The sequence below is a fragment of the Corvus cornix genome, chromosome 3 (assembly GCF_000738735.6).
Source record: "Corvus cornix cornix isolate S_Up_H32 chromosome 3, ASM73873v5, whole genome shotgun sequence".
In the NCBI taxonomy this organism is placed as follows: domain Eukaryota; kingdom Metazoa; phylum Chordata; class Aves; order Passeriformes; family Corvidae; genus Corvus; species Corvus cornix.
Window position 1 is genome coordinate 36,004,962 of NC_047056.1, and position 12,940 is coordinate 36,017,901.

At 43.0% G+C, this 12,940-nt stretch overlaps 1 protein-coding gene across 6 annotated transcripts in view; it reads left to right on the forward strand.

The window, feature by feature from the left end:
- Window positions 1-1,263: 1,263 nt before the first annotated feature.
- Window positions 1,264-12,940, forward strand: part of BIRC6 (baculoviral IAP repeat containing 6) — a 173,148-nt gene continuing 161,471 nt past the window's right edge. For 4 of the 6 annotated variants that reach the window (XM_039569826.1, XM_039569831.1, XM_039569828.1 and 1 more), the window contains exon 1: window positions 1,264-1,614. In XM_039569826.1, the coding sequence (XP_039425760.1) occupies window positions 1,380-1,614 (235 nt within the window). In that variant the 5' untranslated portion in view covers window positions 1,264-1,379. The remainder of the gene's footprint in view (window positions 1,615-12,940) is intronic. The other 2 variants (XM_039569830.1, XM_039569829.1) reach the window with 1 other exon arrangement.

Consider the following 12,940-nt stretch of genomic DNA (forward strand, 5'->3'; position numbering starts at 1 on the left):
GTATCACCCCTTGGTGAGACATGCATTTTGGATGATCTCCAGAGAGCAGCTAGATATGTACTTGTCTTGTTTCCTCCTCTACCCATCAGACATACTCTGCTGTTTATCAGAAAAATTATGTTTACTTGAAAAGTTGATTAAATCCATTGTTGAGACAACATACAGCTTGAGATCTGCTGTAATTTTATCATTATCCTTATCCTTACTGGTGTTTAATGTTTTGCTTGAAGTACTACTTAAGCTTAAAAGCGGCTTATTTTGCTCTCAGGACAGTTTTGATTAGCTTGGGTGGCACACATACCCATGTGGGTTTGGTTTGATTTCCTTATTTTTTTCTTCACACATTGTATTTCCTAAAAAATGTCCCTGCTAGAGCAGCCTGTGCTAATTTGGGTCCTTCTAATAAAAGTATTTTGTAGAAAACTTTATACTTGAAAATTATCTTAAAGACCATCAGTAGCCTAAAAGCTTTGTGAAATATTTAACACGTCATTTGGATAAAATAAAGCCTGTGGCACTTAATGTGTACAGGTAGGCTGAGCTATACAAATTGAATTGCTATTTTAGTGGGTGAAAAGGGGAAATCTCAACTAAATACAAGATGTTTTATTAAACTCATGTCATTTTTGAGGCACTGCTTCAGAGCAAAATGCTGTCGTGGGTGCAATGGCTCCGTGCTCCCCGCCCGGGACCAGGGACACCCTTTCCAAGGGCAGCGTGCGTTCCGCGAGGGAGCCGCGGCAGAGGCACTGTGGCTTTGTCACTCCGTACCAGCGCTGAGGCCACTTACACTGGGGCTCTCTCGCAGCGCTCGGGTTCAGAAACAGAACCAGTGTCGGAGCCGGGGTATGAAACACAAATACCCGCTCCGGTTTCCCCGAGGCGGGGGGCCGCGAACTCGCTTGCCCGCTTATGAGCCAGCTTTTGTCCGAAGCGGTAACGACGCGGCAGCGGCGGGGGCCGGGAACGCCGCGCTCGGGGCCGGGAACGCCGCCCTCGGGGCCGCGCCGGGGCCGGGAACGCCGCGCTCGGGGCCGGCGCTCGGGGCCGGGAACGCCGCGCTCGGGGCCGCGCCGGGGCCGTGCGGGCGCGCGGGGGGCGCGGTGAGCAGTGCGCACGCGCGCGCAGCGGGGAGTAGCGCAGCCCCGCCCCCGCCCCGCCCCTCGCGGAGCCGCTGCTCGCCCCCGCCCCCCCCGGGCCGCCGCTGCTCGGTTCCGCATCCGGCGCGGTTGTGTCACTTCCCGCTCACGCGGGCGCTCTCCCTTTCCCCCTCTCCCCGGACCCGGATGGTGACTGGCGGCGGCGGCTCCAGGGACTGTCAGTGAGCGGCTCTCCCCGGGCCTCTTGTCCTGAGGGCGGCGGCGGCGGCGGCCGCGAAGATGGCTGCGGCGGCCTCCTGCTCCTCGGCGGCGGCGGCGGCGGGGCCGGGTCCCGGTCCGGGCTCCTGCGAGTGGCTGCTGCTGCGGGACGGCTGCCTGCGCTGCGACGCCGACGGGCTCTGCAGCCTGTGCTACCACCCGGCGCTCAACGCCATCCTGGCCGTGACCGCGCGCGGCGCCATCAAAGTCATCGACGGCACCTCGGGGGCCACGCTGCAGGCGTCGGCGCTCGGCGGTGAGCGGGGAGCGGGGCCGCCGCGGAACAGGTGTCGTGGAGGGCCAGGGGAGCCTCGGGAAGGAGCGCCCGCGCCCGGCTCGGGCCCTTGGTGCCGGGAGGTCCCCCGGCTCTTTGTCACCCCTTTTTGTTTTTGTGGCCTGAACGGCCTCCCCTGCCCGGGGAGGTGGTGGAGTCGCCGTCCCTGGAGATGCTTATGGAGAGACTGGACGTGGCACTGAGTGCCATGGTCTAGTTGACGTGGTGGTGTTTGGTCGTAGGCTGGACTCAGTGAATCTCAGAGGTCTTTTCCAACCTAACTGAGGCTGTGATTCTGTGTTCCTACTCTTTGTGGCAGAGATACTCATGTAGACAGCGCCGAGGCGTTTTATTTCTGTAAAACATATTGTCATCGTTATTAAAAGATTAAATGGGGATGGAAGGCTGCGATGTAGAGGGTTGTATTTTTTAGTTTGGGTTTTGCAGGTGGTGGTGTGGATCACGTAACGTTGAACCTTCCAAAGGTTTAGAAGCAGCATGTTAGGCAGGACAGGCATAGCTCTAGTTCTTATTGATATGTGATACTGTATTAATTTATTTATTGAGCCTTACTCTGTTTTTTTAAGAAGGTTTACTGCTTAAAAGTGTCATTTGTTGTATGGCTTAAAACTATTTAAGATCAGAATCCTTCATGAAGTTACTTGGTGATATGTTTTTGTATGTATTTGGATAGTTCCTCAGGCTGTTGACTGTCTTGGCTGTCTCTGGCGGTAGTAACCATATCCCTGCTATTATGTTCAGGAGGCATGATTGTGTACTGGCTTTGTGGAGGGTTAGAATGTAGCATCTCCATAACTATGAAGCAACTTCATTTGTTGATCATTAGTGTTTTTGCACTGTTAGTAAACTGGCTGCTCTGTAGAAAAAGATCCATATGCCATTAACAGTTTTTGTTCCTTGTTCATTAATGGCTTTTAAATTGTGGCACTTGTCAGAGTATTGGTGGTGGGTAGGGCTGTCTCCTTGTGAGTCCCGCCCTTGGAATAGAAAGATAGGCTTCTTACCAGTTGTGTACATCCATGTTCAGGTTCTCCTTGCAGTTTTGTCTTGCTAATAAGATGTTGCTTTGCTGAGTGGTGGTGGTGAAAGGTTGTTTGCTGCCTGGACATGGTACAGTAATGCCAAGAACTGCATGGGAATGCCATAGCTTAGGCAGTATGTACATTTTCACCTTGAAAACCAGTAACTGTATTGCAATGTCAAACTGAAGAGTATGGGACAAAAATTGCTGATTTCCTTTCATAACTCAAAGTTGGTACATTGTATGTAAAGGTTAAGCATTTGGGGCAATTGAAAAAAAAAACAAAAGGTTTGTGGAATTATTAAGAAGGTGTCAGCTGCTTTTGTTGTCAATTGCTTGCATGGAGAATTAGGGTCTCGTGTGATGTTTCCTGCATTGTTCAGGATTCAGATCACTCTGCTTCTGTTATTCCCTTCTACCATGTTGTCTCCTAAAGTGCTTTTTTTATTAATAACTTTCTTTTCTTTAAGCTATTGCAGGAATTTTATAATTGCTTTTAAGTTGCAGATGAAGAGGGCATAAATAGAGAACTTAATTTGTAATTGGCTGTCGGTGTAGGAGATGTTTAATTCTCAGATACAGAAAAGGAAGTGAACTGTAAATCAAAGTGATTCTACACTTTGCTGTGATAGAATCCTTGGAGAAGAATTTGACTCAGTATTCAAAATGCTAATGGCAATTCTCCCCTAAATAGTAACTATTTGAAAATAACATATTGCTTTGCTTCTGCTACGTACATTCAGTCATGTATACTTCCTTTAGTGTCAGTCTTCTCTGTGACAGCATGGCTGTAAAAGATGGGTTCTACTCCTCCTCACATAAAACAACAGAATTGCTTGCAATCTACCCAAATTTTATCTGTGCAGTAGAGCTGATGATTATATTACTGGGGAAAAAAAAATGGTAACCTTAGTTTAGTTTGAAGAAACTTCAGATGAATTTTCTTACAGATTTAAACTGGCATGCCTGTCAGAAATCTGGTTCATCTCAGTGGTTGGTGTCTGTTGCGGCTATTAGCAATGCTGTTCACTCTTGTTCTCTTTCTCTTCCTCCCGTCTTTGGGAGGAGAAGGAGAAGGGAATTTAGCTGCTCTCTGATGTCTGCCTGCACTGTACAGCATGAGCTCTTTTAATGTAAGATAGTAGTAGTTGGACACTCAGACCTGTAGACCAGCTCTGCCCCTGCTCCCTCCCCTGCCATAAATGACAGGTCAAAGGATATTGTTGCTTCAGGGACTTCTGGTGCTATAACTAAAAATAGAGTCTCTAGGAATTAAAACTGCTTCTCCTGGGAGACTGCTTGTCCTCCTTGGTAATTGAGGCTGCAGGTCTTCTGCCTTGCCAAAAGATTTATGTTGGACAGAAATGCTGTTGCTTGTTACCCAAAGAAAAACAAAGTGTAGCTGGCCTCTTTCTAGAAAGCAGAGCCAGGAAAAGAATCTCCTATCAAGGCGGGATAGGGGAGAAAAAGAGACACCACCAAGCCTCTGTGTGTTTTGTATTTGCAGTCACAGTTCACTGCGGAAATATATATTAAGCTTTGAGCTCATTCTCTGTGAAAAGATTGAACCTGTGGAATGCTGAATGTGGTAGAGCAGTGGAGGCTGCCTTCGTTAGAACAGAAATGCAGATTGCTCTTCAGTGTGTAAAAGAGCAAGGCAGAAGATTCACAGCCAAAAGACAGTTCAGTTATAGATCGGGTCCAGACACTAGGATGTGGTCTGTGTGCTTCAGTTCCTCATGTGAACATCATTGATCTAATGTATGTGGTGATCCAGGGACTGTTCTTCTGAGCCCAGTCTGTAGGAATTCAGTGTGGATTATGGTTATTATTATACCATGTCGAATATTCAGCAGCTCTGTCTCTTGAAAGTGTGTAATCATCTTTAATCTGTTTCCAGTATGAGCCCTGTAGGCCTATTCAAAAGGACCAGGTGATCATTTGCAACAGCCCAGAGCGCTGTAGTGCATAAAAGTAGGGGGAAAATCAGGTGACACTAACATTAAGCTCTGTCTTACCCGGTCACAAGGTTGTCCTTTCTATTCTGTCAAGACTGTTGCATGCACACTGTGCATTTCAGAGAACCAGACTGGGAGTGCAAGGAGAATTCATGTAATTTCTGGATGTTCTACATTTCTGTTTATTTGCTAGTAGTGGTTAGTCAGGACTACTTTTGAATCTGTCATGCAAGTCTATCAAGTACTTTATTTTCCCTCTTAGATATTTAAATATTTCTGTGGTTTCAGTTTCAGGTTGAACACTGGTAGCCAAAAAGCATAAATGAGCAATCTCCAAATACAGCACTAAAGATGAGTCTTTTCCTGGGCCTCAAAAGAAGCAAACCAAAACAGCCAGCCAAAAAAACCCCTGAAGAATCTAAACAAACTTCCAGAATAGTCTTGAGTGGCTCTTTTAGTGTTCATAGAGGTGTTTGATTTATCAGTTCCTTCTATTTACAAATAAGAAAACTGCCTGAACTGGGAGAGTGCTGTGATTCCCAGAGAAGCTTGGGCAGGATTAGAATAAGAATCTAAAATGTACTGTCAGATGGACAGTGACCATCTTGAATGTTCCAGCAGGTATTTCTAGATTAGTTTGGTGTAGCAGTAACTTCAGAGCCTCTTTCGCCAAAATGCAGTGTTTTGTAGCTAAGGCCTTCTAAATTACTGTAGAGGCCCTAACAGGAATCAAAATACAGACTTCTGAATCTGTAGGGGAAGGATCTGTTCTTGGTACATATATATCAGTTCCTGCAGGGGAAACAGAGATTCTGCGTTATCATCAGAGGCCCTCAAGGGCTCTTCCTCTGTCAGAAGAATTTAGAAGTAAATAGATCCCAGCCCAGGAGGCTCACCTGTGCCAGCAAGTTCAACACCACTGCATTCCTGTCAGAGTTCCCTTTTGGGAAGTCATGTTTTTCTTTAGCTGTCTAACTTCAAATTATAGTGGCTTGGAAATCTCTCAAGGGGTATCCAGCTCTGTTTCTTTCTGATTCTTTTCCATGTGATGCAAAAGGCAAAACAAGAGGGAAAGATTCTTTTTTGCAACTTGGAAGTCATAGAGGGAATTTACGCTTCTTGTAATAATCTTTAAGGAGAAACTGTTGGGATACTATCGTCCAGTTCTACACTTATTTGAAGACGCCATCAACAGTTTCAGCTGTTTGAAGCTCAGTTGTAGTACTGCTCAAGTTCTCCTTCGTTCCTCAAAATTGGGGCGAGTTTCTTCCATCTTTTTGTTTCTTACATTCTTCTGTTCCATTATGAAACAAAGATAATAATGAAGCCCCTTGCTTTTAATACAGAATTTCTCATCACGTAGAGAATATTGTCAAATCTAGTGATCTGCTGCAGCCTACCTTGGATTTGAGCATACTTGGGTGACTGCTAATCTGGGTGAAATACTTTTTAAAGAGATAATTTCATTGATTTATATGATCTTAAGATCATTCATGAGGTGCCTTAAGCATTTGAGAAAACAGAATAGGAGAACTCTTAGATTTGAGTTCAGTGTTTTATACTAGCAAAGACTCTAGGCTGCTGTGAGCTCCATTTGTCTGCTACCTCAATCAGAGTATGTCAGATATCCCTTCTTACTTACCAAGCGTCTTGCCAGACTGTCAAGATGCTGTTAATTGGTATTTCCAAGCTCTGTTGAAGCACATCCAGATTATCTTCTGCAGAAGCTACAATAGAGTAAAATTAGAGATCTTTTCTTTTCACGTGGCTTTAAAGGGATGTTTGCACGTGTATGTTTCATGCAGGGATTCAGAAGTTATAACAGGCAGCAATGCAGGCAATATGTTATGTTGCCATGCATGATCACGAAACATTTTTTCATTTTATTGACAGATCATTCATATCTGGACCGATGGATTCATGGCTGTCATTGCAACAGCAGTGCAATATTAAAGGCTGCAGAATGCTTTAATGTCAGATAATCAGAAATTTCCTACACCTCTGCATATGAACCTTGAAAAAGGTCTTCTGCAGGAAGATAAATCCTGAAATGCTTTGTAGTGACCTGGAGAGGAAACACTGTGCTGGGATTTGTATCAGCGATTTGAACTTTGACGTCCTGCCCTAATTGTCTCACAGGTAGTTAAGGCATTTCTCATTGATATGGAGGTTTCTCAGGGAAAAACCTGACTTTCACCTCAGTGCTGATTATTATGCAGTTTTGGTCAAGACAGCTTTTAATATGTCTATGTGATAAACCCTTCAGCTCAGATCCCAGTTATGTTGTTTACCGTGTTGTGTAAGATGTAGAAGAAACTTGGCAGAAATGTATTCTGACAGGTAACTGATAGTTCAAGTCCAAAACATTATGGAAAAAAAGCAGGTGACTCTCTGTTGGACTTAAAGTAATGAAAGCATGGAGAAGGCTTTTACCGATTGCCCAGCCTTAGTAATCTGTAAGAGCTTGATCTTTTTACTATTCTGAACATCCTGGTGATCAGTGGTTTGGATCTAGCATACTGTCTTGTCCTAAAGTTGGTCCTTTCTGGCAGCCCACCATAATGGTAGCTGGCCCAGTAGAACCACTTTCTGAGACTTCAGTTACACTGTTTATAATTATGTTTTTTATGGTTGTTGTTGCACTGGTATCCATAACTTAAGTGAAATAGAACATCTAAAGTTTTATAAGACATAATATAAGAAAAATCTGTCCTAGATGAAGATTCACTTTAATTCTTTTTTAATAATGATTAGTTCTGATTGTTTTGGTATGGTGTTGATCTGTTATTTCAGTTTTTCTTTCCAAGTTACTTTCAAATCAGGAAACAAAGCTGTCCATCCTTTTATAAGCATTCTTTAATTTTCCCTGAACAGTGTGACATATTTCAAAAGTGTTTCTTAGGCTATCTTGAAGATGGAGGTGAGGCTTGCAATCATGTGGACTTACGGACAACCTTTGAGTGTATCAGACTGTCCCAGGTCATGTTGCAAGATAGCTTGTTGCATGTTTGTTCCAGTGGGATCAGTAACTTCTCACCATTTTTTAAAAATTTGTAAATAAAAAATTTACACATGGGTCAGTTCACTTTCCTGATGGCTCTTAAGTGATGCCACAGTATTGCTTTCTGCTGTTAGAAAGCTGTCCTTTAAATAGTTAATGCTCTCTTAATTGCACCGACTGCTTGCAGTCACCAGATGAGTGCTTGTCACCAAGTAGAGGTTTCAAGAAAGAGCAGCTATTGCTCTGAGTTCTTTCATTTTTGAAGTACACATGAATACTAACACTTGCATGTCCTTTGCTGCCTTGTCTTTGGGAAGAGTATCAAGGTTTGGTAAGGACCCAGTGTACGCTGCTAGTGAAAAAGTAGACAGGAAGTCTGCAGAACATTTATTTTGAAGATTCCTGTGCATGTTGGGGAAAGAGCACTCCACAGATGAGGATGATAGACAATAAACATCGTGCGTAACGAGTTTAAAAGTGTAAAATTATGGAAATAATAACTTACCTGTCACATCAATATAAACAGTATTGTGTTTAAAATTTTCTTGAGGTATTTGCTAGGGCCATTCAGTGAGTATTGATAACTTTTTAGTGTGTGATTTAAAAGGGACTTTGCTTAAGGTGTCTTGAAAATTGGTAGCATTAGTGAAAACATCTAATCACAAGTGCTGGTTAATGAAGGCTTGCATAGCATACGGTCTGTCAGCAGTTCTTCAGTCCCCTGTACAGTTTGGGAAGGGAAAGCTGTTTGATCCACTGCACTTCCCTGATCTGACTGAGCATGAAGCAATCAGGATCTCATCATTGCATTTGGCAGCTGAAGAACAGTTTGGTAAACTCTGTTTATTGGGCAACAGGCTACAAAGATTTGTGAAAAACTCCGTATTTAAAGGAGGAGCTGGGAGGGTGAAGGGTGGGACTGAGAACTATGATGGAGTGCCTGAATGACAGTGGGGAAAGGGTTAGGGAACTAGGAAGCTGGGAAGATGGCAGTGAAGACTGGAAATGAGTGTTTAATTGGACAGCAAGAAGGCACTGTGGCTAGTGTGGAGAAATGCTGTGGTAGACTTAGCTGACCTGTCTTCTGCAGGATCCTAGATTTATGTTGTGATGTAAATGATATGTAACGCTGCTTGATAAACTTTTTTTAATAGTGGATTTTTCCTGTTCAGTTTCCTATAGTGTTTGTGAGTCAGAAGTCATAAGACCAGCATTTTCCAGTAAATAATCTCAGGTTCCCTACCCGTGCCATAATGAGAAAGGAAAAGTCCTTATTCTGAATCTGTGGAGGAACCTGCTTCCCAGTACCTACAGAAGGCATCTGGCAAGGCCAGGCTTGAGGTAGCTTTTCTGAATGTCCCTCTTTAGTGACAGAACTCAGGTTTAACTTAAGTGATCACCATGTTGAAATACTCTTATGATGCAAATAAGTGTTTAAAATACACAAGGCCTTTTAATTTTGCCAGCTTCTCTGAAGAATTTGAAAAGACATCCTAAAGAATAGTTTCACTTTTAAATATAAATTAAACGTGCGTGAATCTAGTCTGTTCTACTTCAGCTTCCCTGTGTAGAAGTAATTAGTAGGAGATTGTGAGAATGCATTTAATAAACTTGAAATACTCATAAGAATTTAGTGGAGTGTAAGCCTGGGGTACTGGGGTCTGAACTAACTCATAATGCCAGGATGAGATTTTGGAGTTGTGCTAGGAATATGAAATACCATCTTAATGCTCAGTAGTTGCTGTATAAGCAAATGCTAGAGAAGTTGTCAAGAACTCAGCTAATAATATGTCCTTTTCAATGTCTCTATGTGTGCTGTATTTCTGTCTCAAAAAGCATGTAGCAGAACTCGAAACTTAAGGTGTGGACTGTTTTATGTAAGTGAAACAGTATTCAGTCTGAAAAAGATGATGGGGATGATTTGGAATCGGAGGTAAGAGAGTGAGAGCATGTGAATAATGAAAATTGGGAGTTGGTTATTCAAGTACAGGAGTGGAGGGCATCCAAGAAGTAACTGTTCGAAATAGTAAAATATGGAGTTCCTGGCTGCAGGGCATTGTGGATGCTATATGTTTGTGGAATTGCAACACTGTTGGACAAAGTGATAGAAGAAAAACCTATCAAAGCTCGCTATAATAACTGAAATCCCTTTTGGCACAGAAGGTCCCTAAGCACAGATTGACTGGGGCTGGGAGTGTTACAGGAAAGAACCATTGTGTAGATTACCTTTCTTAAATTCTTCACTAACCACTTGGTTTAGACCACTGTCTTGGACAAAATGTGCTGCTATGAGCATTGTTCTCTGATCCACTGTGGCTGCTTCTCTGTTCAGTACTTTTTTTTAAAGTAATGTCCAAAAGAGAAAGATAGGTAGTAACTCAGCAGTCTAGAATACCTTTTGAACTACTGCTGCAGTAATGGAAGACTGCTTTTAGATTTTTTTCCTAAACCTTTTTTTCTGCAGGCTGAACAAGCCCAGTCATCTTAGTCTTTCCCCACATGTTGTGTGTTCCAGCCCTCTAACTTCTTGGTACCCCCTTCATGGGACTCTCACATTATGTCCTGATATCTCAGGCGGAGGAGCAAAGATGGAAGTGGTGTTCTGGATGTGGGCTTATTGCTGATTAGAGGAGACTGATCTTTTCCTGTGGTTCCCTCTATGGTAACTGTTGCTGAGAGGATGCATTGCTGCCTCATGTTCTGCCTGTGCATCAGGATCCCCAAGTTCTTTCTGTTGGGTTGCCACCCAGACAATTGGTCCCCAGCTTCTCTTGATGTATGGGGTTATATTCCATTCTGGGTGTAACACTTTGCATTTGTCTTCATTGAACAGCAGGAGATCAGTGTCGAGCCATTCCTCTGTCTTTTTGAGATCCTTGTAAAAGGCAGCCCTGCCGTTTAATGCATCAGTTGCCCTCAGTCATCTTCTGTTGGTGTCATCCACAATCTCAATAAAGGTGCAGCCTGTCCCACCATCCAAGCCATTGATGAAGGTAGTGAACCATATATCAAGCTTTGTTGAATGCCATTCATAACTGGCTGCCAGCTAGGTGTTGTATCCTTAACGACTAACTTTGCACGTGACAATGTTTTTCACTTGTCTTATAACCCACCCATCTGCTTTTGAGAACTTGCTGCTTCTCCCAGCATGATGTCTTGGAATCTCCTTACAATATTGGGGCTTGGAAGGGGGAGAAGCTAAACCATTTCCTGCCAGACAGTCTCGGGAGTTCAAAAAGTGCCATATGTGGAGATGTTTTCTCCTGTTGCAGAGACTGCAAGATACATAATGGGTGAACTCAGATGCCACTTTAGGGACCAAAAGAGGAACTGGTAGTAAAATTTCATCTGGCAAAGTTTCTTTGTTGTGAAATGCTGTGATGGGACTAGCACTTGAAGAACGGGAACTTCCTGTTACTGAGCTGTGACGTGTTCCTTGCCTGCGTCTGATTCTGGGTGGAAGCTGTGGAATCTGTCTGTCTGCACTTTTTGAAAGACAACTTTCCTGAATTTTTTTCATCATCTTTCAATTTAAGAAAAATTTTGAGGAAGAATGTGCCCTCTGTGAGGTGTTTGCAGAAGAATTGTAGAGACTTACATTTTCACAGTTTACCGGGGCTTGCAGGAAGGATTCTAGAATGCCTTGTGAAATGTCTCCTAATTTGTTCTTGGGATAACGGTGTAAAGCTCTGTGAGCAGCTGTGTTCTGTACATACAAGGTGACAGTGATGTCAGATACATGGAGATCTGAAACCACACAAAGAGCGCAGGCACAAAGAGCTCACCAGTGTCTGCCTGCTGATTCACTCTCATTTTGAATCTGTAGAGTGGAAGAAGACTCTGTGCCTGCAAAGTGAGTGAGATACGAACTGTCTTGATCTCAGTGGGGTTTTGTTTATGTTCTGAAACCTTTTAAGTGTTAGTGTTAGTTTCTGTTAGTAGTTGCTTGAGCAGACACATCTAGTTAATATTCGTGTGGCAGTCTCCAGTGCTTTGGCCCAGATAACACATCTTCCTATTAATAAGGATTATTAAAACCAGCTATCATATAATGAAACTGATACTGAAGCAACTCTGTCCTGCTTGTTGCCAAAGGAAAAGATGGACTTTAGATCACGTGTCTTGTTTTTTATTAACTAAATCCAGTTTTGGCAAATAAGTGAGTTTGAAGGCACTTGTATTTGTCTCCTTCAATATTCTTGCTGTTTGGAGAACATTTTTAGTTTTCTTTCCTGCTTTAGCTCTAGTGTGTTTTTTCTTTATTCAGTCATTTTGGACAGCTCTTCCAGGTGATGTGGCAGATGAAGTTGTGTGTGTATATAGTGAAATCTAAAAGAGAAAATGTTGCTTGTGTATACCTGGTTTAAGCTATTTATGTAACTTGTCTAAAATAGGCACTTGAACTTGTGTTCATCTTACAGTTTCCTTTCTATCCTTTCCTCAAGTTTGAGTGTGTTTTTGTTTTGTGGAAAGGAGGGGCTCATGGAGTGCTTTTGTGATGGCTGCAGACTGCTTTGGTGAGGTGATATTTAGTGGAAATAAGGGGCTGGGCCTGGACCTGGAAGATAAAACTACACTGTGGAAGTACCCACGGGGGACGTACATGGGGAGGAGAAGAGGAGGAACAAGGGAGAATCTCTAACTGATAAATTCAGTAATTAGGAGCAGTCGTGGCCTGATTTGGCCATGCCTTGGACAGCTTCTTGTTATGGTGTTCCCAAGTGCTCATAACCACCGTGTCTTTGTTTCATTTGGGAGCCACTGATGTGAAATAATTTGGAGACAACTTTATTTTTAGACCAGACTTGCAATGATTTACTCTTTATCCTCTTTTGTGTGACCCCATTGCAGTTCGTTCATAGTTGTGATTTTCTGTAGTATTAGTTCAAAATAGACTCCTGCAAATACAGCAAGTTAAGACAGCAAGGTGAACTTTGACAGAGTTTTCTTTTTTTTTTATTTGTACTGCAGAACTTCCTCAAACTGCAAGTGTTCTGATACGCTTGCCTTGGCAGATGTTGCTTAGCTAGCTTATAATTAAGTGTTATACTTGCTAACTTTCAGTTGGTTTTGTGATCACATGAAGTGGTAGCAATAGGAAAGGCACCTGCCTTGTAGCAAATGAGGACAACTGATATCTAAAGTTTTTTTAATCCGAGGTACATGTGAAAAATGTATGAGAAGTAGCTGAGTGAGGTTCTAGCAGGAAGTGTTTTTGTCTCAAATGGAAAGGATAGTTTTGCTGTTCACTAACACGGCCTTTTCTTGAGTTTTGGATTCTCTTAAAGTAGCTTGATGCTCAAATCT